This window comes from Choristoneura fumiferana, chromosome 25 (genome assembly GCF_025370935.1).
Source record: "Choristoneura fumiferana chromosome 25, NRCan_CFum_1, whole genome shotgun sequence".
NCBI lineage: Eukaryota > Metazoa > Arthropoda > Insecta > Lepidoptera > Tortricidae > Choristoneura > Choristoneura fumiferana.
Window position 1 is genome coordinate 14,821,795 of NC_133496.1, and position 27,722 is coordinate 14,849,516.

The window sequence follows — 27,722 nt, forward strand, 5'->3', positions numbered from 1 at the left end:
TATTATTTGTGTAATGATCCAATGATAAGTTAAGAATCGTCCTGTACCTACAGTTAGCATCAAAAGTTGCAGATCACTTTTGTACTCTGTCGCATTGACCATTGGCAATCTTGCATGGCGTTTAGTACGTGGCCGTTTTAAAGTACGAAAGTGCACAGCTACTTTTGATGCTGACTGTACTGGGCAATTCTTAACTTGACACGGACGCTGTTTTGCAATACTGACTCAACCCTCTGTCATTTTGCAATACGATGTCAACTGTTAAAATTATTTTCTAAGGGTTGACATTGTATTGCAGAATTAATCAGGGTTGACAAACTATATACATAACAGCGTCCAGTTATATCCGTGTGTCAAACGCTACAACGCTAAATCCGTGTGTAGAAGGCTTAAATGCCTAAAAATGATACAACAAATCAAATTCAATATCAACGTTTCAGAAACGAACGAAGATCATTCGGAGGACTGTGAAGCGTCACGGAAACAGCCGAGCGCGCCCGAAGCGGAAGCCGAATGGAAGCCAAAAACCAATATGGCCGATCGGCCGCTGCCCGTGCCCGTCGAAAATGAACCCTACTACATGAATATTGATAGGTGTGAAGCTGAAAATCTGTTGAAGGGGGAGCCTGATGGCACTTTTATATTGAGGCCTTCTAGTCAGGTAACTACGAAATAGATTTACGTTTTTAATAGTTTCTTTGTACACTTAGTAATTTTTAGCTCCATCCATTGAGTAACAAAAACCGGCCAAGACCGCGTCGGACACGCCCGAAATAGGGTTCCGTAGCCTTCACGAAAAAATTAAGTAATATTTTTCTAAAAATTTCGCATTTTGTACGTAATATTCCAAGTTCAGGTATATTTTATACCTTAGGCTGCTATTTACTCTTATACTTCCTACCATCCTGAATTTTTTCAATTTTTACCACTGTAGCTTAGATTTTAGAAGGGGGGGCGGGGGCGCTCGATTTTAATGAAAATATGCACTTTAAAGTGGAATATTTTGCAAACAGATCACTAAATCAACCCCTATTGGTTTTAAAAGGCCTATCCAATGATACCCCACACTACGAGGTTGAATGAGAAAAAAAATTACCCCCACTTTACGTTTATGGGAGGTACTATAATAAAAATTGTTTTTGAATTTTTTATTGTACCATTTGTCGGCATAGTTTACATATATATTCGTGCAAAATTACAGCTTTCTAGCATTGATAGTCCCTGAGAAAAGCCGCGGACTGACAGATAGACAGACAGACAGACATGGCGAAACTATAAGGGATCCGTTTTTCTATTTTGGCTACGGAACCCTAAAAACTAACATCGAGGAATGTGCTAGTGCGCTAATATTGAATAATAATGAAATTAAATAGTTTTCCCTCTTTAACTTCCAGACACCTAGACATAATTATGCCAATAAAGCAAAGCTTCAAATAAAATAAAACAAAGTAAGTCAATATAATTAAATGATTATTATACAAAATAAAAATACGTAATAATTTACTTACATTAACATAACATGAAATAAATTACAATATTAATGAAATCAACTACGAATGTTTTCATAAGCATATTAGAAGTATATGCAAATCCGCTTTTTGGAATTCGCTCAGAACAACAAACAATGTATATTTACACCCTTATTCGGTTTTAGAAGTTTACTTTCGCTTACAGAAGACACGTACTCAATTAAGTAAATTGCTACCAAATTTTGTACACCTATTTTATATAAACTACTCCTAAGTAAACATAGCTAACGCGGTTTGGTTAGAAATTTGATCGTCACGTAGTATAACTATACTCTACGTGTACTGAGTTCCTTATTTAGATATTATGTACTTAATTAGTATAAAGCTTGTTACTCATTAATTTTGTGAGCGATTACTTTCGTCAAGGATACATCAGCCTGTATAATATGTTAGTTATAGAACGTAGTAGTTTTTTTTAGTTAAATAACAAAAATACAAAAACACCCTGAACAAAATTAGAATATCACAGAACTAAGTCAAAGAAGTAATCCATACGCGACAGTGTGTGTGTCCGTCTTGCACGTCGAAATGGAGGTACCGATCGGCGTGATTTTTGACATAGAGAGTTTATGGGCCAGAGACATAGGCTACTTTTTATCCCGGAAACATGCATTGTTCCTGAGGGAACAGCGCGCGATAACCAAATTCCACGCGGGCGAAGCCGCGGGCAAAAGCTAGTAAATGGAATAAAAACAAACTATAAAAAAATCTTGCGTTATCAAACACATCACCTTCCCAGTAAGTAGCAGTAGGTAGAGTAGGTGCCTGATAGTTCGCTTCACAGAACAGGCCGACAGATTGACACACATTCTTCTTAAGACGATTGTCATTCGCAGACAAACCCACCAAACAAACAATAAACATTCTGCCCACAAACTTCTTGAAAAAGGGTCGAAGACGGTTCGAAACGTGTCATGTATTACTCGACTTTACATGCGTGAGCAATCCGTTTGTTCCATTATATCAGATGGGCTAAGCTCGCGTCACAGAGCAGACAGACGGGCTGACACATCTGCAGTCATAATTACGCAGAGTTATACCGCCATTCACTGTCAAGCATAACTTAAATTATTTTTCACTTCTCATGCTCGTAAAGTTCGTGGATCTAGGCGACATAAAATGACTTTTTATGCTCTAGTGCATAAAGTAAAATCATCGTCTAAGACCAAGTTGTAAACAGCCACTAACAAAAAAGTTTCTACATATATTTTTTAATAATTTTTAATTCATATAAAACTAAAAAAATATCAAATCAATCAAAATAAAACAATAAAAGTATTATTACAAATTAATGCATGAAAAATAAAAAGGTACATATAGAAAGTGAACAACTGTTGCTATTTAATTTCCTAAGTGAAAAGCAGAGTGTAAAACTCGAGCATTAAACCCATTTTCCCCTCGACGTGTCTATCTATACGTACGACGTGTATGTCCATGGCTATTATGAACGCCTTGGGTAAAATGTCTCGTTTTATGCTCTTGTTGTACAACCTACTATTAAGTCGCACCAATTTTCGTCAAGATAATCTGGATTTTTCAGCCGCATGGAAGGCAATGAACAGTGCTTTAATAACTTAGATGACTTTTTTGTAAAAATATAAAAATAAATGTTAAACTGGTAGGTACATAAATAGTGAAACCTTTTTATTTTCATCTTGGCGGGGGCAGTCCCGTGCCCCCAGATTGTAAGTCCGAAATAAGAAAACTGTTTTTAATGTGAAAAATCTCGACGAAGTGTTTACTTCGTAGTTTTGGTTTAGTTTACCTATATCAAGTTTCAGTCTTTTAATTGTACTTTTTAATATGATAAAGGACCTGTTCCACTACTTTTCCATATGTTTTTGTATTTTTATTGTATTTTTTGGAATATATCTGTGATGCCATCGCTTTTTATTCAAACAAAATAAACAGAAATTACATTATAAATGGAACACCAAGACGCACGGAGAGTCCAAATCAAGTCGAAACCAAAATATCTTTACTCAAGCTATCACAAGCATTTATAAATTTCGAATAACCTAACACCGGTTCGGAAAAACCTGTTGGTATATCCGCGCGGCTGTACAGTGAACAGCTGGTTTTATCCTTGTTATTCCGTTCGCACAGAGCCGTCATCAGGCGGCCAATAACACGCTCGCACTTTCCGCAGCCCTAATTGGATAACTATGTACTATTATATATGTTATGATATGATATCTCTCACTAACTCGTCTTGCTCACATCTGCTGGTCTTAAGAATGGGAAGATAAATGTCATAGTTTACTTTTCTTAATCTTGTCTACAGCTTGCCCATAAAGAGTAGAAATTAAAAAGTGGCAACACTGTAGTGTCATCCCTTTTAAACCAGGGAGCAAAAAAAGGGAGGACACTACAGTGTTGTCACTTTTTAATTTCTACTCTCTATGGGCAAGTGTACCTATTTAGGTAAATTACATTAAAAATTTAAACAAAACGTTTGTTATGGAAGTAGTCTGCAAAGGACTATTTTACCTGTCACTTTCGATACTACTAGCCTTAGACAAATGAAGATCAATTGGTTTCTTCATCTGAGCTACTAGCGCTTTTAGAAAGACAAAAAAAAGAGAAAATGAATGCGGTCAAAAAGAACGCGACGCAAGAGGCAGGAAGTTAAATATTTTGTTCAAAACAAAAATTAGATTAGTACAAGTACCCATAGTTATTAAAGCAAACGGAACCAAATCCTTATAATATAAATCTATCTGTCTGGCTGTTACGTCTCCATATTTGAACCGCTGCTGAACCGATTTAGATAGTTGGAGACCCTCGGAAAGACAAGTTTATAACCAGAATAATTACATTGTTCCCGCGAAATAAGAATAAAATAAGAATCTTTTCATCACACTTGCTCGTCAATGACGTTATTCCATGCCTGTATACTAAATGTCAAAAATAGCAATGGCCTCAATTGTTCTCGCGGGAATTATGGATTTACGTATAGTTTTTCTCCCCAAGAGAGTTATGACTTTAGTTTTAAAAAGTTAGTAGGTACGTCATTTCAGACTAAAGAGGTTTCAAGTCAGCCAACATTTTATTTAAGTACATTTTTAAACCTTAGCTGTAACCTAATTTTACACCACAAAAATTTGCCACGCTTCATGAAACTTTGTTATTTTTATATTTTAAATTGATATGAAATTGTTTTGCAATAAATTTAGTAAATATTTTTTTAGCATGTTGGAATTATCTGGCCGTAAGACCATTCGAATTCTGAACTAAACACAGTTCTTAGTATTATCTATGGTTGACGGCTCGAAAAAAGTGTCAATGCGGGGGGCTACCAAGAAATTCGAAAATCGAAGTTCATGTTATTTAATATAAGAGTGAGAGGGACGGTACGATACGAACATTGATTTTCGAATATTGTAGTAATCAGTTGTTTTCTTAGCGTCTTGTTTTTGCTGAGCTGTGAAATGTTTGGACACAAAATAATTTATTTTTTTGCATTTTTTCTCATCAAAATCATTGTGAATACACGTTCCGTAAGGGGATTACAAACTCGGGTCATTAAAAGCCCTCCGCCTCCGGCGTCGAGCTTCTAATAGACTCTAGTTAGTAATCCCCTTCTTACGCCCCTTAATGCACAATGTACTATTTCTTTCTTTCTTTACATAATATGAGCTTTATTTGTTTGTCCAGCCGAACCACGCGTTCACGCTGTCAGTGTCTTGCGCGGGCGGCGTCTACAACGTGGGTGTGCGGCGGCGCGGCGACGGTCGGCTCGCGCTCGGCTACGCTCGGCGCGCGGCCCGAAGCTTCCCGAGCGTAGCCGCGCTACTGCGGCACCATCGCCGGCGCAGGTCCGTGCTAACAGCTACAGATTAGGCTAAGAACCGGTCCGGACAGAGCGTTTTGTGCGCTACGGCGCTCGCGCGTAGACATTAGCACGTTCCCGAGGTAAGTAGAAGAGCTACATACTCGTACACTCCGTCCAGATGATCTCTCGCTCCTTTATGGAAGCGCGCGAGAGCAGTCTTATCTATGGAATCTTTCATGCGTGTAATTTTTTGACAAGATTTCATATTTCTAAGACTATAATTTGATTCGTTCTCTGTATTCTGGTTGGAAAGAGAAAGACGCTGATATTTTTAAAATTTCGCTACGATTATTAATTTATTTATTACAATTTTTTTAAGATGTGCTAATTCTAAAAGGGCATAACTTCAAAACTACCACACAATAGATTCATTACTTTTGTCTAGTCTCTATTATAAAAAAGATCACGTAAATACAACGTAAATAGCGTAAATCTGACGTAAAAGTTGTCAAAATTATGAGAGCTCCTTTTTCTGGTAAAAAGGGCAAAGGAATCATATCTATTCTGTGGTAGTGTTGGCAAATTCAGATTTCTATTTTTTTGTATAGTAAATATTTTCCCATGTTCAGGAGGCAAAACTCTTTCGATTCCTGTAGTAATTTACAGGTGTTCAAAAAATGAAATCTTGTCAATTATTTCTAACTCAGCATTCGAGACTGACACAATAATGCTTTCATTCCGTAGATTGTTGCTAGTGGCGGGTGGCAGTGTGATGGGCGCCACGACGCTCAACGAACCGCCGCGATACTACCAAGCTCCCAGCAGCATACCAGTGCCTCTGCACACAACTACCACTCAGAACAGTTAAAGGCCACCACTATTGCCAACATTGCTTCATTAATCCATTGAGGAGTGTAAACACATACGAACTGCCGTGGCACTACAAGTTTCCAGCAGTATTCTGTGTCCATTGGCGTGTAGTGCGTCAATTCCAGGGTAGGCAGTTTACAGTTTGTAAATGGAATATCTGTCTTGCTCCTCCGCCAAGCAGTGAGGCCAAGTCTACATTTGAGTTGGAAAAAATGTTTTTTCATGCAATTTAACCCTCCGCATAAAAAACATAAATAACCAACACCCACCAACAAGAGAACCACCACCACCACAACCATAAACAAGATCGGACACGTGTTTCGCTTCTCTCCGAAACATCATCAGCGGTTGTTGACCGAACGACGCTTGGTCGAAGAAGCTTGCAGCAGCGTGCCAGCCCACCACATCAGGGGAGGGAGCACTAGCGCTGCCTACCCTCTGCCTGTGTCACTTCACACAGACACTTTGAACAGCTAAAGGTATGACCACCAGGAAGTAGCGGAGTCGCCATACAGTACTGCTGACGTTGTTGCGACTCTTTTTCTATTGTAATAAAAAAATGACGTTTGACCCGAGCAGTCCAAACTTCAAGCGCTCGAATATTTACTTGAATGTAATGTATTAAGTGTGTTTATACATACTTATCCTTTTTAAAGATATTTTATTGTTTTTTAGCAGCTATACTTTATTTTGTAATTACTTATGTCATTTAATTAAAAATAAATCTTTGTTAAAAATACTCAATTTTTTCCTACTTGTTATATCTTGGTATGTATTGGATAGGTTAGGTTATATAGTCCTAGCTTTTGCCCGCGGCTTCGCCCGCGTGGAATTCGGTTATCGCGCGCTGTTCCCTCGGGAACTGTACACTTTTCCGGGATAAAAAGTAGCCTATGTCACTCTCGGGCCCATAAACTATCTCTATGCTAAAAATCACGTTGATCCGTCGCTCCGTTTCGATGTGAAAGACGGACAAACATACAAACACACACAATTTCGCATGTATAATATTAGTATGGATTTCAGACTACATTCCTTTATGTATGACAATAGTGAACTGTTTATTTGTTTACTTAAAATTAATTAAGACTTTATTTGCCAATTTTTCAATTACGCTTGTTTTTCGGGTTAAAATAAAATGTTTTTATAACGGTTTTGTCCTGAAATTTTTGTTAAACTAGATTTTATCCGCAGCTTCGCACGTGTAATTCATTAGATTCAGCCGTTAAATACCAGGATTTACTAAGTTCCCATAAGGATTTCCAACAGGTTTTCCAACTGTGTCAAATTTCAAAAACCGGAAGGCCTGTACCCAGCAGTGGGACGTATATAGGCTGGGATGATGATGATGATCAATAGTAAGTAATTGTAATTATTATGCCTGAACAGTTGTCTACTTTGTTAAGGTTCTTGCGATACAGCCTACAAACAAAACAGACAGACACCGTAGCAACATTAAGTTCCGTTTGTTACCTTTTGGGTGTTGTTTATTCGCTAAATTTTGACTGATTTCGCCTCGTTTGCGTGTGTTCAGCGTTTCTTGTTGTCGAAGTAGTAAGACAAAGGCCCCTTTATTTGTTGAGCGTGTGACCCAGTAGGGAAGTTGGAGTTGGGCCGTTTCCTTAACCACTCTAGCGAGGCATAAATATCGGGGGGTCTCTGTCATAGAACCCTTTCGGCAAAGATTAAATAAGTTAGTATAGAGTGCCAGCAGAGTTGAGGTCACGTGCACAGGAACGTGATGTACTTAATGAAAGACGCAGGAATGAGGGTTCTCACGGAGGCGAAATATCGCTAGATGGCGTTAGTATCGTCAGTTCCGTTTGACGTTTGCTTGCGATTGGCTCATTTAGTTTTTTTCACACCTCTCCTTCAGAAAAGTAACTTTTCCTCCCTGACGAGAGGGAGCAAAGTGCAACTTTTCTGTTCAAGGCTTTTCTAAGTGTTTTATTGCAAATGCCATTTTTTGAAGTTGATAATTGTAAAGCCTCGCCATTTTCTATGCTGATTGTTCTTTAATAATAGTTAAAATATTTTTTTTTCAAGTTTCTTAATGCTCGGTGTGAAAAGTTGTATGAGCCACTCGGGAGCAAAATTATTTTCAGCTTTATCGCTATATGTCACGTGACTAGATTTGACACTGGTAACAAGCGTCGAGCGATTTCATGTGGCCGCGCCCTCATTCTCCTTTTTTGCAATCAGCTTTTTGTAGCTGTGTGTGTAATCATTCATTTCATCTCTCGTAGCACTACTTACATAAATTAAAACTGTTGACATTTAACTATAAATTTACTAACAATAGATTGATAAGTTATTTGTATGCATTTAATTGTCTGAATAAATTAATGAAATAAAAAAAATAAAAATAAAAATTATAAATGTTGCCTAAGGTTAACGAAAATCAAAAATACGTTGTACTATTATTTTTCAAAGTTATGCACGGCCGAGGAAACTGAATCACGTACCAGGGTGGAACCTTAGTGCTACCAAGTGCTAATATGTCATCCAATATATATTCCAAAGGAATCATAGCGAAAATGATAATGAAAAGGTTTCATACATACTGGTACGTGACTCAGTTTCCTCGTCTGTAGAGTCTACTTGCTGTACTCTATGGCGCGGGCCAATTTCCAATAGCAATTGATCCCGCCGCCGTCGCGGTTTGTTTTATGCTCTCGCTCCCACTATGTAAAGTGAATTGCTTGAGAGCACGATGAGTTTTATCTCTTCTCTACGACAAACGCGATTTTGGGTGCCGTGGAATACAAGACAAGTGTGGATTGGACTCGCGCACTGAAGGTTCTGTACGTATTTGTAGGTATGAATATGCCACTATGCAGTGTTAGCAGAGATCTTCTTTTAAACAAAATGTAGTGTGGGGTATATTAAATGTTTACTGTACACTGAAAGACAAAAAAAAAGATTTTTGAAACTTTTCTTATTGGTTTGTGCTATCAGAGCTACTTTCATACCTAACCCGAAGCACCTTATATAGATTTTTCGGTTCAGTCAGAAAGAGAGACATATATACAAGCTGCTAACAGATTAAGTGCCAATATTTTAAGAAAATTTTAAATTAGATCAAAACAATTAACTTAAAAAATATAAATTAAGAAAACTTTTTATACGATATTTATGTTTTAATTTTCTGAACAAAATAAATAAATTAAATTATCATTCCTCCCAAATATAATCAACCTGTGCATTTGAGTGACAAGATATTTAACACTTTCTGTCAAGTGTTTCTCGCACCTAATGAGGCGTAAACAAATTAATCTTAACACAATATTACTCATTTTGTGTCTTAACCATGTAATACTAACTATGTATACTTAGCATTTTTGCCTCAATTTAGTGTAGTTGATTTGTAAGTAGTTGTTACATTTATGGTACTGAATAAAGTTTATTTTATTTTATTTTATTATTAGTGAACCATCGTTTGTCATAACAGTCAACGATTCGCGGGAAAAGTTTTAGTAAGCATTATGTGTCTGGATTCGCGCTGTCATCGTTCATCCACCATTGCCTCTCCTATTTCGTTTTCTAGTTTTTTTTTACCGTACAACAGCAAAACCTACAGACACTGGCAAAATTGTCCTCCGATGGACAAAGCCATATTTTTCTAAAAAAAAAACATTATGTGACTTTGACATTTATGTATCTAAGTGAAGTGGCCAGTTACTCGTGATAATCAAAACGTCAAAAAAGTTTCAATTACTGACTATTCATTATCTCATTAACAGGGTGTTTTTACGCAGTAAAGTTGATTTTCTAATTATCTCCAAAAAGTAACATAAACTTTTACAATTTTAGTATATTTAGTACCTACTGTCAGCTGTAAAATTATTGGTACTTACACCTAATTTGTTAGCCCCTTATATAAAACTAAAATAATTTCTTTGCTCACCCGCGACCTCCTAATTCGCTTCCTATTCCTTTCTTTCCTTTCGCGACCTTCGCGGGAAGGTCGCGGGTGAGCAAAGAAATTCTTTTATTTCATTGATGTGGACCTCCGCAAAGTAACGCCTGATTCAATATTATGACCTTATATAGATTTTCAAAAAATCACTATAATTTTAATTTTCGCCTGAACTATTATTTTTCTTCAGTGAAAGTTGTTACTTATCTATATTTTTATAATAATGTAGGTATACGTGGCCAATTTAGGACTTACTAAATACCTACAGTATTAAGTGAGTTTAGTTCGGATCCTCCTCCCCAGATCACCCAGTAAGTGAAGTCTACATTTGACTGCGAGGTTCGTAAGCGTTTAGCGCGGAACCCGTATAACGAGAGGGTCCCAGAATGGACGGACCCGTCATAGAGGATTGATGCGGGCCGCGGCCGCGAGCGGCCCCTGAGTTATTGTCGCTGCTTCGAGTCGCGGGGCTAATGCTTGCTGTCGTTTGGGAAGCGAAAATGATGACTCTTGGAAAGTGTATGTATGACTAGCTCTTATTCTTAGAAAAAAAACATGTCCGATATTTTTTGAAAATCTAACTGACGAACTACTTTGAAAATTAAAGTACCGTGAGACTCACTCATATTAAATATATTGACTCACGTCTTAAATCGAGTCGAGTGTTGCAGCAGCCGCCGAGTCGCGTCGCTCCGAAGAGGAAGGGCTACGAATTAGCCCGAAACATGTCGGCTAAGCTCGATTTAAGACGTGAGTTATCCGGGTCAATATATTTAATATGACGAACTACTTATTTAATTAAGTACGTATACAGGGCGTCCCAAGACTATGTAACATCAAGGGAAAGTACCTGAAATATCGTAGATAGGATATTTTGCTGAAAGAAGACTGTTATTTTTTAAAAGTTAGTAATTCTGCATTTAAAGATTTTCTAAGAATTACTTGCTTCGTCTGGGAATCGAACCGACTTAAATGTGAAAAAAACACGTTTTTCCTTTCTTTTAAGATAGTATGTTATGTAAGAATTATTATTTTTTGTCCCTTCTTTCGATTGGCATCATAAAACTAGGGGTGATTTTTTTTCACATTTAAGTCGGTTCGATTCCCAGACCCAAGTTTTGGGACGTCCTGTATATTTATTTAGGAAAGTAGCCATTTGGTTTATCACTAATCCGCGGAAACGGTGCATTTTTTTTGTATAAATATGATCATACGTCTTTCCCTGGGTCTCAAATGACATAAGTACATATAATTTCGTATGTACGTGTATAATTCATCTACATTAAAAAAAAACTTTTTGATGTTATGTTCAAAATTTACTCAAAGATTTCAGGGTCTTCTCAGGAATTTTGGAGATAGGTAAATACCTAATACGTTTTTAGGGTTCCGGAGCCAAAATGGCAAAATTTCGCGGTTTCGCCATGTCTGTCTGTCTGTCTGTCCGTCCGTCCGCGGCTTTTCTCAGGGACTATCAATGCTACAAAGCTGTAATTTTGCACGAATATAAATGTAAACTATGCCAACAAAATGGTACAATAAAAAATTTTTTTAGGATACCTCATAGACGTAAAGTGGGGGTGTTTTTTTTCTCATCCAACCCTATTGTGTGGGGTATCGTTGGATAGGTCTTTTAAAACCATTACAAGATAGCTTAAACGATTTTTAGATTCAGTGATTTGTTTGCGAAATATTCAACTTTAAAGTGCAAATTTTCATTAAAATCGAGCGCCCCCCCCCCTAAAATCTAAACCGGTGAGTGAAAAATTTGAAAAAAACCAGGATGGTAGTAAGTAGGTATATCAAAATTTTAAGGAAAACTATAAAGGTTAAGTTCGCTTGAGAATTATTAGTAGTTTAAGAGTAAATAGCAGCCTAAGGTATAAAATATACCTAAACTCTATTTCGGGCGTGTCCGACACGCTCTTGGCCGGTTTTTTAGTAAATAAGTCTCCAACGACCCTCTAGTCTGCTTGAGAGGCAATATAGGTTAAGCCTAGTGGCCACCACGGGTTTTTCACACCAACCATATATATTTTCTAGCTTCTTCCATTAATCTCGCCGTGTAGAACATCATGTCCATCATCACCATCATCATCATCAGCCTACAGCAGTCCACTGCTGGACATAGGCCTCTTCCATGGCGCGCCACAACACTCTGTCTTCAGCTCCTCGCATCCATCCGCCGCCAGCGACCCTCTTAAGGTCGTCCGTTCACCGTGGGACGCCCAACAAAATCAGGGGGCCTACCATGATCTTTTCATAAACGATCCAAACGCAGAGCAGTTCAATTTAGGCACCTAAACTGAATCGTCGAAATTGGTACCACGACGTTTATTTCACAGAGCTGAGTCTCAATGGTTTACAAGTGAATGAAAGACCGATATTGTCTCTGGTCCGAAACTGAAACGCTAAGTCGCGAAAGGGATGCCGCTATATGCAAACCAAATATTGTATACTAAAACCTCTTTATTTTGGAAACCATAACACTATGTCATTCCGTGTTCTTAGCAACCGTTGTGTTGTTGATTACGGTTTACTAATGTTTTGGCGAAAATTATTTAGCAAATTATTAACTCCCAAACTATTTATCCCATATTTTTATTTAGGCGAAATTTCATTTCCCAACTCAACATTGCGCACTGATATCATTTCCCAACTAATGATTTGATAAATGATTATTATGCAAATTATTACCTGGGATTTTTTTAAGATGTCAATTGTGTTTTCGTCAAATGCGTTGATTGGCATTCCTTCATTTAGCAAGCAAACAAGCAAGCAAGCCAAAGATTTTTTCCGTTCTGTTACAAAAAAAAACCTAACATCGAAGGCTAAAGCGGAAGCTACGCTACGCTTCGCTCCCGCCTTAGCCTTCTGAACCTAACCTATCCAAGTCGCTTCTGCCTAGTCTCGTCTTGCTCGCTCGCTTCGCTCGCTCACCGCCACATAATTTAACATTTATTCTTTTTATTTATATATCATGACTGATATACCTACCTACCTTATGTGTAAAAATTGGCTAAATGTTATTTGACTATTTGTTATTTGCCTTAGCCAATCATTTGCTACATAATTGTTTGCCACATAAAAGTGTGATGAAGTAAAATTTGCAATATAAAAATGTTGCGAAATAAGAAAAATGCGAAGCAAAGTTATCCCAAGGATTGGTTTGCCAAATGAAACTTCGGCGAAAGGTTGGTTGCTAAGTGAAATTTGGCGAAAAATATTTCGCCGAAAAGGCAGTACACCGTTGATTACAAATCAAATGTTTACGCTGTCACTAATCCACGAGTCATTTTTCTCACTGAAAAAATAGTTTTATCAATGAGGAGTTAAGAAGCACAATGTCGTGATCGTGAGTACCTATGAAAAGTTATAAAACTTGAATAAAAGTTTAAAAGTTCTTGAAATTTAAAAATATTCCAAGTAAAACACTTAAAACTCCAAAAGAATTGACAGAATGAGTAACTTATACTGAATCGCAAAATTTGACACTGAAGCGATTCAATTCCCATTCAAGTTAAGCGTCATGGTACGAAAACCGCTTGAAGTGAGTGAATGAAAATGTCTGTATCGCTGTCGCTGAACCGTGCTTGAACTGAATCGCAAAAGTAACGTCGTGGTACGAAATAGCGATGCAGTTCAGTTTAGAGCCTAAACTGAATCGTATTAAGAGAGCGTGGTAGGCCCCCTGGACGCGCAACATCATGTATTTCATCGTAAACATTATTATCGTCTTGTTATTAGCTGAGCCGCATCGATCATTCTAAACAGCGAGAATATGTGTGATGGATGTATCTTGAGAACTTCTAATTAGTTTGAATATGTTTAAGTAAGAAACATGGGCGTGTGTCTAGTTGCATAATTTTTGAAATTTATAATATTTGTTTGTCATATTTTTATTAGTCATAATTGTATTCCTGCTAAAATCGTATTTTATTAGTATTTTTAAATGCTTATTCTGTAGAATTGTATAGATGAACTATAAAAAATTACTTTGCTCACATAACGATTGCCACGTCTATGCAACAAATGTGTGCTCATACAGCTCCTCTACCTCTTCATTGTAAAAACACATACAAATCACACAAACCCTACTATCACCACCACCAGACTACGCTTGTGTTTGTGTGGTGTGTTGTGTGTGTACTATGTGTGCCAGCAACGCATCAGTAATTTAACTAAATTTATTATTTATTACTAAGTATTAAAAAACACATACAGATACAAATACTTTATTGTCAGACTATGAGTAGGTATAAATAAAAGGTGGTACACAGTATAAAGATTGCACATCGGTCTTTGGAAAGAGACTCGGCTAATTTCGGCTTCGTAGTGCGTTGTCACACACAGTGTACCTACTTCATCATCCCAGCCTATATACGTCCCACTGCAGGGCACAGGCCTCCTCTCAGAACGAGAGGGCTTGGGCCGTAGTTCCCACGCGGGCCCAGTGCGGATTGGGAACTTCGGGGGCAGTGTACCTACTTATAATAATAATATACATTTATTTCAAGTAACATGACTCATAGAAAATACAAAAAGAAAAGAAAAAAAAAATACACTTGATTAATAAATAAATTACATTGTCACATTATATTAAAAAAAAAACACTAAATTAATTGAAATTATTATCATGTCAACAGAATTATTTATGTGACGTTGGTCAGTCGTTGTACAGATGCAACGCACGCACAGATGGACGCATTTAGATGATTAAAAATATATAATAAATAGTTGTTGAAACCCCCCAAAACTTTAAATTGTATGATGGCATCTTTAGAAAAAAAAGGGGGAACTATACTCTTTCTAGTAGTTGCAACAGCTCTCTATAGGTATCCGAAAATTACGTGTCATTGATTTGACGTAAACTAATTTAGCTCCCTAAGTGCAGTATTTATTTGACACAATCGATAATTGATGGACGGATTCGGAAATCGTCGTAAGCAGCCAATTGTCTCTTTTCAAAGATCGATGTGCATCTTTATCGTCGGGTACTGTAGTAGGTTATATTCCATTCCATAGCCTACCAATCTTATGTTATGGTGTAGGTACCATCAGCCAAATAAGTGGTCTATCAATTTTTAAACAAATTCCTATCAAATGAATATAATAATAATAATAAATAATAAATATCATGGGACACTTGACACCAATTGACCTAGTCCCAAACTAAGCAAAGCTTGTACTATGGACACTAGGCAACGGATAAACATACTTATATAGATAAATACATACTAAATACATATTAAACATCCAAGACCCGAGAACAAACATTCGTATTATTCATACAAATATCTGCACCGGCCGGGATTCGAACCCGGGAACTCAAGCTTCGTAGTCAGGTTCTCTAACCACTTAGCCATCCGGTCGTCACTAAAGTCGAACTTTCATGGCATTATTTGTTGACAAAAGATTCACCATACTGTTCTTTACGTAATCGTAAGGCACCCGGGCAGTGAGGCCGGTGCGCTGCCGTCGGTCATATTGTTTTTTTTAGCGAGATTGCGGGTGAGTGCGCGCTAGCGGGTGTGGCCCGTGTCACAGGCGAGTCTGTTGTGATGCGCGCGCGCAGCCTTACATGTTTTATGGCGAAAACGATTAGTTTTGTTTGTTATAAAATCGGTGTTAAACTGCCCAAGGTTTGAGTGTTTGTATTGTGGATGTAAACTTAATGATTAAGTGTTAATTAACCGCTTAGCGCGGTAATTTAAAAGGATTAGAACAGTAGTGTACTGGTCTCGTCAAAATATAGTGGTCCTATGGTTGGTGACAGTGTTCAGTGAAAACTCATAATTAAGGGAGAAATCCCATTTAGTTTGGGGCGTGACGTCACTGGGTGGTGTTTAGGCTAATAAACGTAAGCAACACACGGCACGGGCGTGTCGCACTGAATATATGCGTGAGTGAACGGACTGGACAACTCGGACACACGACGGCGTGTGTAAACTGATCAGAGGACATTCAATAGTAGTCAGTAAGTGCTAGTACTTAATTTAATATAATAAGTTCGACTGGTAGCAGAAAACGTTTATACTTGTATGTGGGTATATCGCGCATGATGGCGCAAACAAAAGCTGGTAGCAGAGCGTGGTTAATAGCGTAACTCTGAAGGGCCCATTAGTAGTTATAATGGTTATATACTACTTGTAGACTTTCCTACTATATATTGTTTGAGTTTGAAAGCTAAGCTTAAATATTATAAATTGTTTGTTTGAAAGTTAAATTTAAATATTATAAATTGTTTGTGTTTGAAAGTTACATTTAAATATTATAATAATTATTGTATGAAAGTAAAGTTAAATAATAGGTAGGGTGACCATCATTTTCAGTAGAATTTCGGGATAAAATTACTTTTTGGCAAATTTTTAATTTTGGGCCTATTTTTTTTTACTTGTTTGTTTGTTAAGCATTGTTTGTTTAAATTTGTTTGTATTATTTAAATTAGGGTTTCCCCTTTTGAGCCATTGTTGGAGCCGAACATTCGGTTGTTTTAAAGGGTAAATTGGTTTTAATTTGTTTGGGCTCTAACGCAATGGCGACGAAATCTATTCCAAGTGCGAAGGCGACTATCGCCAATGAATTGAGGTGGTTTGCAACGGCTGGGGCGCTCCTGTCCAGGAAGGATAAGGACGCAGCTATACTTGACCGAGCGGAGCAGCTCCGCACACGTATAGCAAACGTCGAGGTGGCCATGGCGGCGCTCGATGAAGTTACTTTAGAAGACGAGGTTTTGACAGGTCTCCTCAATGATTACCAACAAATCATGACTTACAACGATGACATCGTGGAGGCCGCTGCCAGAATCAAAGCGAGGCAGACGGGCGGCCCTGCCCTCGCACGTCCGGTGGATCGGACGGACCAGGTGTCACTGGTCGGCTCCCCACTCTGCAGCTGACTCATTTTGGGGGTAAAATGGAGGAATGGGTGGCCTTTAAAAATATGTTCGAGTCGTTGGTCGATTCCAGGCAAGACCTATCGAAGGCCCAAAGGATGGCATATCTCCTCTCCACCCTGGAGGATGAAGCGCGGTCACTCATCCAGCACCTCCGGGTAGAGGACGAACAATACGACACAGCTTGGGAGTTGTTGAACACCCGTTATCAAAATGTGCGTTTATTGGCCGACGCACATGCCGCGCAGTTATTGGCCCTGCCTAAGGTGGCAAACCGGGCACAGCTGCGCCTAAATCTGCTCACGCCCGTTACAGTGGCCTGTAACGCGCTCCGCACTTTAGGGCTGCCGGTGGACCAGTGGTCCTTTTTATTGGTGCATATTTTGCTGGGCAAATTGCCTAATGACATACGCTCGCGCTTTGAGCGCGAGAATGCTGAACGGGACAGTACCACCCTACCTACTTTCACGGATTTAGTAAAGTTCTTAGAGTTTGAGGCTAGGGCTGCAGAGAGTTCCATGACGGAACCAACGTCGTCTGGGGCGCCAGAACGCAGGCCCCCGGGACTCTCATGGCGAGGGAAGCCTAAACAGGCACAACCACCGTCACCGCGTGGAGCTGGTGCGCGGTTCGTCCATACAGCGGCAGTTGCGAGGGACGCGGACTGCCTGCAGTGTGGTCAAATGGGTCACGGCCTGCTGCAATGCAGGGACTGGCAGAGGCTGCCAGTAGTGGACAGGCGCCGCATGGTGAAGCGGCATGAACTTTGCTTTTATTGCCTGGGCAGTCACTATGCACGTGACTGCCGCAGAGTCAAGCCATGCAGTGCATGCCGTGGGCAGCACCACGAGCTGCTCTGCATGAATCGAAGCGGGGCTGGCTCCCCGGTAATGAGGCAGGGGCCCCCTATGGGCGGGGGTGCTCCTGCGCGAAGCTCTCCACCGTCGGACGGAGGACGTGGCTTCGCTCGTCGCACCCCCCCTTGGGAGGGGGGTCGTGTGCCTGCACGGGCCTCGGCAGTCCGGGACCCCGCGCCTCCAATGCATGGCCAGTATGTGGCTGGCCAGGCCCCGGATTGGGCTCCCATGGGCGGGGGCCCTAAAGCGGAAGTGAGAGGTGGGACACCTCCCTCCGCCCCGGCTCCTACTACTCGCCAAACGGAGCCACGGCGGTTTTCACCGCCCCCACGGCTGGAGTACCATCCGCCGTATGCTAGGTACGGCAGGGCCGCGGGTTATGCGCCCCCTTACATGGGGATGTGCACTCGCCCACCGTACTATCCTGGTCAATCGTATTCCCCTGGCTTGGAGCCAAGGGGGAACCCATAACTAGTCTGCTCCCACAGTGGGACAGAACCGCGGACGGTTCTGCTCCCTACCGCGGCGGTCCGCATATGGGGTAGTGGGGGAAAATCTATTACTGTAAGGGCCATGTTAGACTCAGGGGCTCAGAAAAGTTTGGTCACCACTCGAGTGGCACATCAGTTAGGCTTAGCCGTGGAGGACTCACCTGTGCCACTTCTTGGAGTTGGTGGTATACAGGTGAAGTGTCTGACGGGACAGACACTTGTCACGTTTTCTTCGCTGCAGTCCTCCACAATGAGGATCACGACTTCAGCGCTGGTAATGGATACCATTGCAGGTTGGCAGCCCTCTACAGACATACCGCCGGCCGTGTTGTCTTTGGTTTCAGGTTTGGATTTGGCCGACCCCTTTGTTTTTCATCCCGGCCCAGTAGACCTGCTCCTGGGCTCGGACGTTTTAGGTTGGATTTTGTTGGGCACCCGGAAGGCTCTGGGTTCGTCTTCAATGTTGGCAGTATCCACCATTTTTGGTTTTGCCCTGATGGGCCCTGTGTTTGAGAACGACTCCATGAAGGAGCCGACGGTTATCGCGACTGCATCTTTGGCCAAGACCATGCAAAGGTTTTGGGAGGTGGAGGAACCACCTATGGTCCCTAGGATGGATCCTGACCACGCAGAGTGCGAGGCCTTTTATCAATCGAACACCGAGAGGTTGTCCTCCGGTCGGTTTGTAACTAGGTTGCCCTTTGTTGCTTCTCGTCCTAGCCTCGGGCAAAGTAGGGCACTTGCGGAGAAACGACTACTTTCCATGGAGCGGCGTATGCAGCGTGACCCCGTACTTCGTAAAAAATATATAGATTTCATGCGCGAGTACGAGGACTTGGGTCACATGTCTCCGGCTCGAGTTGATTGGAGCTCAACTGAGCATTATTTCTTGCCCCACCATGCAGTGGTGAAGGCCTCAACAGGCAAATTGAGGACCGTATTTGATGGGTCGGCACCCACCTCGAACGGGGTCTCATTAAATCAGTGTTTGCATTCCGGTCCCAAGTTGCACAGAGGCATAATTGATATCATCCTGAACTTTAGAAGACATCAGGTGGTCTTTGGAGCGGACATCCGGATGATGTTTCGCCAGACAATCATACATCCTGAGGACAGGCGATTCCAGTTGATACTCTGGCGTGAGCGCCCTGAGGATCCTGTGACGGTGTATGAACTGAACACAAATACTTATGGATTGAAGTCCAGCCCCTACATCGCCATCCGATCGTTGCTTGAATTGGCAGAACGGGACCGGACCCGCTTCCCCCGTGGGGCTTCCGTGTTGTCACGTGACCTTTATGTAGATGATGTCTGCACCGGAGCCCAAAGTATCGAGGAGGCCCTCTTACTGCGGGATGAATTGATTGCAATCCTAAGGGCAGGCGGATATGAATTGCGTAAATGGTTGTCCAATGAGCCTAAAGTTCTAGAAGGGATCCCGGAGGATCACCAACAGAACCCTCACCTGTTTGAGGATGTGGATGATCCCAACAGGATTGCGGTGCTGGGCATGCAGTACCAGCCGCTAAAGGATATATTTACCTTCCAAGTGGACTTGGAAGTATCAAAGGCATGGACCAAGAGAACGGTGTTGTCCATGATAGCTCGCATGTTTGACCCAAACGGCTGGTTAAGCCCAGTGATATTTTCTGCGAAGTGTCTTCTCCAGCGACTTTGGACTTTGGGCGTCTCGTGGGACGAGCCGCTGATCGGGCCTCCGTTGGATGGGTGGCTCGAGCTGATCTCATCGATTGAGGAGGTCAATCGGATTGCCCTGCCTCGTCGAATATTGCCGCCCGGAAGGTATCAGGCCAGCCTTCATGGTTTCTGCGACGCGTCGGAGCGCGGCTACGCCGCGTCTGTATATCTGCGGACAGTTGACACCGAGGGCCGGGTCAGTGTCTCGCTTTTGTTAGCAAAGAGCAAGGTTGCTCCGATTAGGACTAGGCTAACTATCCCTAAACTTGAGTTGAGCGGGGCTCATCTTCTTTCTAAACTGTTGAGTCACGTTGCTCATGAGTTTGCAGCCACGGTCGAGATACAGAATATCTTCGCCTGGTCGGATAGTCAGGTCGCGCTTGCCTGGTTGCGTGCGGCCCCACATACCTTGGAGGTTTTCGTGGGAAATCGGGTTTCCCAAATCCAGAACATTGGAATTGATATAATTTGGAGACACGTACCGGGGGAGCTTAACCCAGCGGACTGTGCTTCCCGAGGGTGTACGGCTCCAGAGTTGACGTCTCACCCGCTCTGGTGGGGACCAGAGTGGCTGATGGGTTCAGAAACCTCCTGGCCTGTTTGTCAGATGGACGCTTCAGCACAGACTTTACCTGGTTTGCGTGTGCATACCGTGGTCACTGAGTCGACTTCAGAGCCGGATTGGTTACTTGCTCGGTATAGCAGTTTGGAGAAGCTTTTGGGTGTTACCAGTTGGATCAGGCGCTTCATTCATAACTGTCGTAACCCACAGGCAAAGCGTTTGGAACCTGTTGCAAGTGCAGATGAGCGCCGGAGCGCATTGTTGCACTGGGTTCGTACCGTGCAGACCGCACGCTTTGAGTTAGAGTTTCGTATTTTGCGCGAGGGACGCGCTAAGCTGAAAGGCGCGGTCGCTCGTTTGAACCCGTTCATCGACTCTGATGGGCTTCTTCGGGTTGGAGGCCGGCTCCGGAAGGCGGACCTTCCGTTTGAGAGCCGCCATCCTTTGATGCTGCCCAAAGGCGGAGCCTTGGTGCAGCTCTTGGTGTCAGATCGACACGTCCGCAACGCTCATGCAGGTTGCAATGCGTTGTTGGCCATTTTGCAACGAGAATTTTGGATTTTGTCTGCCCGGAGAGCGATCCGAAGTGTCTTGTTTCGATGCATCTCATGTTATAGAGTAAAGGCGGCCACTATGCAGCCGCAAATGGGCGATTTACCAGCGGATAGAATTCGACCTTCAAGGTCAAGACCGTTTGATGGAACGGCAACGGATTTTGCCGGGCCCTTTTCGATCAAGACAACCAACTTTCGGAATGCCCGGATTGTAAAAGGGTACTTGTGTGTATTTGTTTGTTTGGCGAGCAAGGCTGTCCACTTGGAGGTGGTATCCGCTTTGACAACTGAAGCCTTCGTCGCTGCGTTAGATCGTTTCGTGTCGCGTAGAGGTCTACCGTCACTTATTCGCTCCGACAACGGCTCAAATTATAAGGGGACTGTAAATTATCTTAAGGATGTTTGTGAATTTATTGACAGGAATTGTAATAGTTTAAGTCAAATTGCTGCCCAAAAGGGGGTAACTTGGCGGTTCAGTCCCCCAAATTGCCCTCATTGGGGAGGGATTTTTGAGGCTGCTGTGAAATCAGCAAAGACCCACCTCCGCCGCATTATCGGAGAAACAGCTCTAACGTTTGAAGAGCTAGCTACTGTATTTTGTAAGGTTGAGGCGGTCCTCAACTCTCGTCCTCTCTGTCCACTATCTCAGGATCCAAATGATTTGGAAGTCCTCACTCCTGGTCATTTTTTGGTGGGGGGGCCCCTGACCGCCCTGCCCGAATACCCGTGGAAGGATGAACGTGTATATCGGTTGTCGCGCTTTCAAATGTTACAGCAAATGAGCCAGAACTTTTGGAGTCGCTGGTCTCTTGAATATTTGCATTTATTACAACAGAGAGTGAAGTGGACAGACAGGACTGAGCCTCCCAAGGAAGGAGATTTAGTATTATTGAAAGAGGCAAATCTGCCATCATTGCTTTGGCGACGAGGTCGCATTTTGCGTTTGATTTTTGGTGGAGATGGAACTCCGCGTGTGGCTGAGGTGTTGGTCGAGGGTTCGGTTTTGCGGAGAGCCGTGGCGTCTCTCTCTCGCCTTCCCGTAGAATAAGCTAGCGGTCTGCTCCTCAGACCGGGACGGGGGGATGTTGACAAAAGATTCACCATACTGTTCTTTACGTAATCGTAAGGCACCCGGGCAGTGAGGCCGGTGCGCTGCCGTCGGTCATATTGTTTTTTTTAGCGAGATTGCGGGTGAGTGCGCGCTAGCGGGTGTGGCCCGTGTCACAGGCGAGTCTGTTGTGATGCGCGCGCGCAGCCTTACATGTTTTATGGCGAAAACGATTAGTTTTGTTTGTTATAAAATCGGTGTTAAACTGCCCAAGGTTTGAGTGTTTGTATTGTGGATGTAAACTTAATGATTAAGTGTTAATTAACCGCTTAGCGCGGTAATTTAAAAGGATTAGAACAGTAGTGTACTGGTCTCGTCAAAATATAGTGGTCCTATGGTTGGTGACAGTGTTCAGTGAAAACTCATAATTAAGGGAGAAATCCCATTTAGTTTGGGGCGTGACGTCACTGGGTGGTGTTTAGGCTAATAAACGTAAGCAACACACGGCACGGGCGTGTCGCACTGAATATATGCGTGAGTGAACGGACTGGACAACTCGGACACACGACGGCGTGTGTAAACTGATCAGAGGACATTCAATAGTAGTCAGTAAGTGCTAGTACTTAATTTAATATAATAAGTTCGACTGGTAGCAGAAAACGTTTATACTTGTATGTGGGTATATCGCGCATGATGGCGCAAACATTATTGTTTTATGACATGCAAACGATTATCAACTTTAAGGTGGTAGACCACATATTTGGCTGATGGTACAATAGTGTAAATTTTTATTATTTTTATAAATATAACAAAACAAACTGGAAGAGATCCTTTTAAGGGATAACTAACTGGTTAACTGGAAGAGATCCCTTTAAGGGAAAAGTTCGCCTTTGTACGTCTTATTATCCTGTGTTCTGTTATTTTCATGTGTTTTTATGTACGATAAAGAGTTTGACAATACAATACAATATATACAATACAAACAATAGTAAGTGGCTCAATAATCCCTTTTTGGAATTGTACAAACGTAACAATCTTTCCTTTCACAAAAAACCGTCAAAATAATTGAGTAAGTAACATACGCAGATATCCGGAGTGTTTCCGCCCAAATCTCTTGAGACGTCTGTATCATAAAGTGTTAATCGAATTCCGACGCCGACTGTACGTAGATACGTTCCCATGCCGAGATGAAATCGGGTTTAACGCAATGAGCGGGGCGGGGTCCGTTTTACGAGGCCGAGTGTACCGATACGACCAAAAATAGCGTACATGGGTAAAAATGAGATTTATTAACAAGAATTGAGGTTTTTTTTTAGGATTTAGACAAAATATGACGCACGACTAAAGTACGGAACCAGCTTCCTGGGACAGTGTTTCCGGGGCGGTACAACTTAGGGATCTTTAAAAACGAGCCTATCAGTCTCTCAAAGGGCCGGCAACGCATCTGTGTTACGCCTCGTGTTGACAGGTGACCATGGGCGGAAGTGATTGCTTCCCATCAGGTGACGTGACCCACTTGGTCGTTTTCCCCCTCTTATATAATAAAAAAAAATACACAAAATGACAAAAGCGGAAGCGGTATAAAAACTTTGTAAGTAAGTAGTTTGTTTACGAATGCGACATAGGTACGTCAATGAGGGCTATCGCGAATGAATTCGCCACTAGAGGCGCTAGTGTAGCGTGAGGTCTCCGAAATGTCAAATCTCATAGTTATTGGGTGAGCTACGCGGGTTTATTTATAATTAGAATAATTTTGTGAATATTTTGCAATGTCTGAAATTAATTATGGCAAATATGCGTTCCGGGGCAATGAATGTCTGTGTTTTGAGACAGTTTTTTCTTTCGGAAACCTTTGTCCTCCCTTTTTTCCGAACAAAACGGGGACTAGGTATGCAACACTGTGGCATGCTCGATATTTTTATGGTACGGTTTTAAGGTGTATTAAATATGATTTTAATATAAACTTTGTTTTCACGCCCGTAATAACAGACTTTGAAAGCCATACTTAAAAACCTCACGCAACAGTGCGCCATCTAGTGAGACAAAAAACGATAGCCCTCATTATTTAAATGCCTTAGCACTCTATGTATCTTTATCCTTCGTGTTGTCTTATTTGTAGTAATATTGATGTGTGTTTTGTTTACTGAACAAACGTAAGTATTTTCTCTTCCTTCCTAATTAAAGGTATATTTTTTGTGCGTCAGAGTTGATCGAGAAACTTCGATAGTACGATGGTATAGTTGTTCAGTGTTGCGACTAGATGGCGTTAGGAGTCGCTCAATGCAAATCGAAGTCATGAAAAAGCAAAGGCGAAAGTTATATTGCAAAGGTTCCAAATTGCTAACACCCCTAATGTATCGGTTTGCGGGTGAAAATTGCTTTTTTATCGATACACTAATCCCTTTTTAACCGTTTCTAGATAGGTAGGCACGCTCATATTTTCAGGCGTAAAAGAAGCGAAGTGGGCATAAAACGATACTTTGTAGCGGATTTCGTCTTTATGCCGAGGGCAATAAAGATCGGTATCTGGAAGCGTTAACTCGAATGCCCATTCACGGGTTAAACAGAGGAAGTTAAAGAGACTGTTCATGGTCCGATTTTATTACATAATTTTATAAAATTAAAATTTTATAACAAAAAATTGAACCGACTACGAAAAACCATGAAAATAATTTTCTAAGTCTGAAGTCGGTCGGTGCCTCAGCACGAGCCAGCAGGAGTGGACCTATAGTCATCTACCTCACCTACGCACTTTAAATTGAGTTTCAATCACTCCTGCTGGCTCATGCTGAGGCACCGACCGACTTCAGACTAAGAAAATTATTTTAATGGTTTTTTGAAATCGGTTAAATTTTTTGTTATAAAATTTATTTTTTACGCTTTTTAGTGTAAATAATCTAAGATACAATACTTTAATATCAACAGCTCGTCACCTTTTACGAAAGATTGCTTTTTTCCGATGCAGACGTTCATATTGAGAGTCCTGGTGCTTCACCACCCGTTTTACCAATACTCGGCTGTATTCTTGAAACTTATATATACGGCTGGGCGGAGCGCTAGGGTTGGCGTCTACAAAAAGTAAAACAGACGTGTTCAGATTTTTATTGTATTTGTGTAGTTTTAGATGTAGTAATGAAACATGTGTTAATTTTATGATTATTTATTTTAATTAAATTAAAAATGCGTCTTTTGCAGCAAGTTCGAAACAACTTGTTGTAATTATTACATTACGCCATTATTAAATATTATAGTACCTAGTTAGTATCAAGCGTTAATAGCGTACGTTACGGAATCGAAACGGGGGCGAATAGAGCGGGCAGCGCGGCACAGCGCTCGATCAGCGACCGGACTGCGCGGGCGGCGCGCGGCGTGGCACTGCGTAGTTTTGTCTTGCGAAGTTTGGTGAACGGCCGTGTAAATGACGCTTGGCTGTGTACGTGCGTCGATTCGGGCGCTAGTATGAAGTCGATCTACTGCCTATTACTTGTATTGTGGTCGCGTGCCTGCAATCGCGTATGTTGAGTTATAGTCGCGTCTGAAACCGCCCTAAGTCAATCGTCGCTCTCAATCGTCCACGAACAGCTACCTTTACCATAATCTCGGTCGCGCGGCGTGAATGGACGCATTAGCGGGATCGCGAAGTTTGCCTCCATCGTCGAAACGTAACCGAACCGCATTAACGCGAAAAATACGAATGTTGGAGAGCCGCGATTTATTGCGGTAAAACCCCGGTTGTAATACGGCTTCTTCGTTTGATTGGTTGGTCACGGAGTTATTGGTGCTTTAAAGATACTGTTTTAAGTTTTAGTGATTTCCACTCAGTCAGACCTGGGACTTAAGAGAAGTCTCTTCATTCTATTCTCCATACAAACGTAGTCCCGGTCTCATTTGAAAACTACGCAACGTGTAATATCAGAATTACAGGAGCTCAATAGTCGACCAAAAAAAACATCAACTTTGCACGAGAATTACAGACTAATAAAGCATTTTTACAAAAATAGAAAAACCACAGGAATAGAAAATATAATGAATATCTTGATTGTAAAATATCATTGATTTCTGTGCTATACTTTTCGTATAAAATGAGGACAACAAACAATTGAAATATTTGAGGACACGAATAGGACCCAAGCACACGTCCGCCCTCCCGGCAACAATCCTTAGTTCCACAACTCTAAAGGTCACGCCAATTATTATTTCTTCGAAGTTTTCTTTTCATCTCGTAATCTCAAAAGTATTCGAGCCCGAACAAACGGCCGTCCCGAAACTTTTAAACGGTTTAATCCGCTATGTTATTGGATATTATAATTCGCTTTAGTAAAAGAGCTTTTATCTTTTAGTGTTCATTTCGTATTGTTACCACTATCAGCGGGAAGACGTCCACTGTTGAACAAAGGGACCACCCTTAGAACGCCATAATAAACTACTCGCCACTTGTATCCACTAGTTGCCCGCAGTCCACCTTTACCCGGTTTAGATAGGTTTTTAACTAAATGTAAACAAACTTCCCATGCACCCGCCGCATGCACTTGGACCGATGGGCACGAATCGTAACCGAATGGGATCCAAGGGATGTGCATAGGAGCCGAGGCAGACCCAAGAGGAGATGGCGGGATGACCTGAGCGTTTTTCAGCTCGATTGGCAGGTGCATGCCCAGGACAGGGAAGAGTGGCGGAGAAAAGGGGAGGCCTTTGCCCAGCAGTGGGACATAATACAGGGTACATAAAAAAAACTTCAGCTGCCAGGTTTGGTATATTCAATGATTTTAAACATTTTACTTATCTATCATTGTAATACAAACTAGACTAAAGTATTTCGTATAAATTGTTAGACAGTTTAATAGGGGAATTTCAATATTTAAGACACCAATTGACGTTGTTTTGTTTACATTTAGTTAAATACCTATCAAAATCAAGTATAGTAGGAGACCTGAGGATGAGTTTAGTTCTTCGGCGATTTTCCGTATTCGGGCTTCTATCGCGCGAAGAAACTCCGAGCGTCGTTAACACTAATACCATGAGGAATGAGGATACAATTTCTTTGGTTTTAAGTGTCAATAAGACGAATAATCAGCAATGACAGTTATTACTTCGATTTAATATCGCCTACTATCAACATTATAGGCATAGGCATTATGAAACATAGCGCAAAATAACAAAGTGATAAAAATATGCAAATAATAATGACATCTCGGCAATGTCAACTGCATTGCGATAGAGAATGAACCCTGATTGCATTATCAAAGCGAAAATAATTAACTATAGTTTAATTGAAACGTCTTAACCAGCTGACAGGGTGGATTAATTAGTGAAGTTAAAACAAGATGGGAAGCAATGACCTGTCTTATTAATGATATAAAGTTTATTTTTTGAATAATCGATTGATTTAGACGTTACTTTGTAGAGTTATCAATGAATTACAAGAAAAAAGTTCATTTATATCACATTATAAGAGGTAGGGTAAACCTTGGTTTATCGGTGATACGAGTACTTACTAGGTAATTCGGTGATACTGCGTTATAATTTT

The 27,722-nt window shown here is 41.2% G+C and overlaps 2 protein-coding genes across 3 annotated transcripts in view; both read left to right on the plus strand.

Annotated features, from left to right (window-relative positions):
• LOC141442274 (uncharacterized) overlaps nt 1-6,912 on the plus strand; it is a 30,860-nt gene extending 23,948 nt beyond the window's left edge. For both annotated transcript variants that reach the window (XM_074107230.1, XM_074107229.1), the window contains exons 4-6: nt 441-661; nt 5,187-5,347; nt 6,049-6,912. In XM_074107230.1, coding sequence (XP_073963331.1) covers nt 441-661; nt 5,187-5,347; nt 6,049-6,172 — 506 coding nt within the window. In that variant the 3' untranslated portion in view covers nt 6,173-6,912. The remainder of the gene's footprint in view (nt 1-440; nt 662-5,186; nt 5,348-6,048) is intronic.
• Nucleotides 6,913-8,824: 1,912 nt separating this feature from the next.
• Nucleotides 8,825-27,722, plus strand: part of LOC141442272 (facilitated trehalose transporter Tret1-like) — a 64,741-nt gene continuing 45,843 nt past the window's right edge. The window contains exon 1 of the mRNA XM_074107223.1: nt 8,825-8,978. The gene's annotated coding sequence lies outside the window, so the exon portion shown is untranslated. The remainder of the gene's footprint in view (nt 8,979-27,722) is intronic.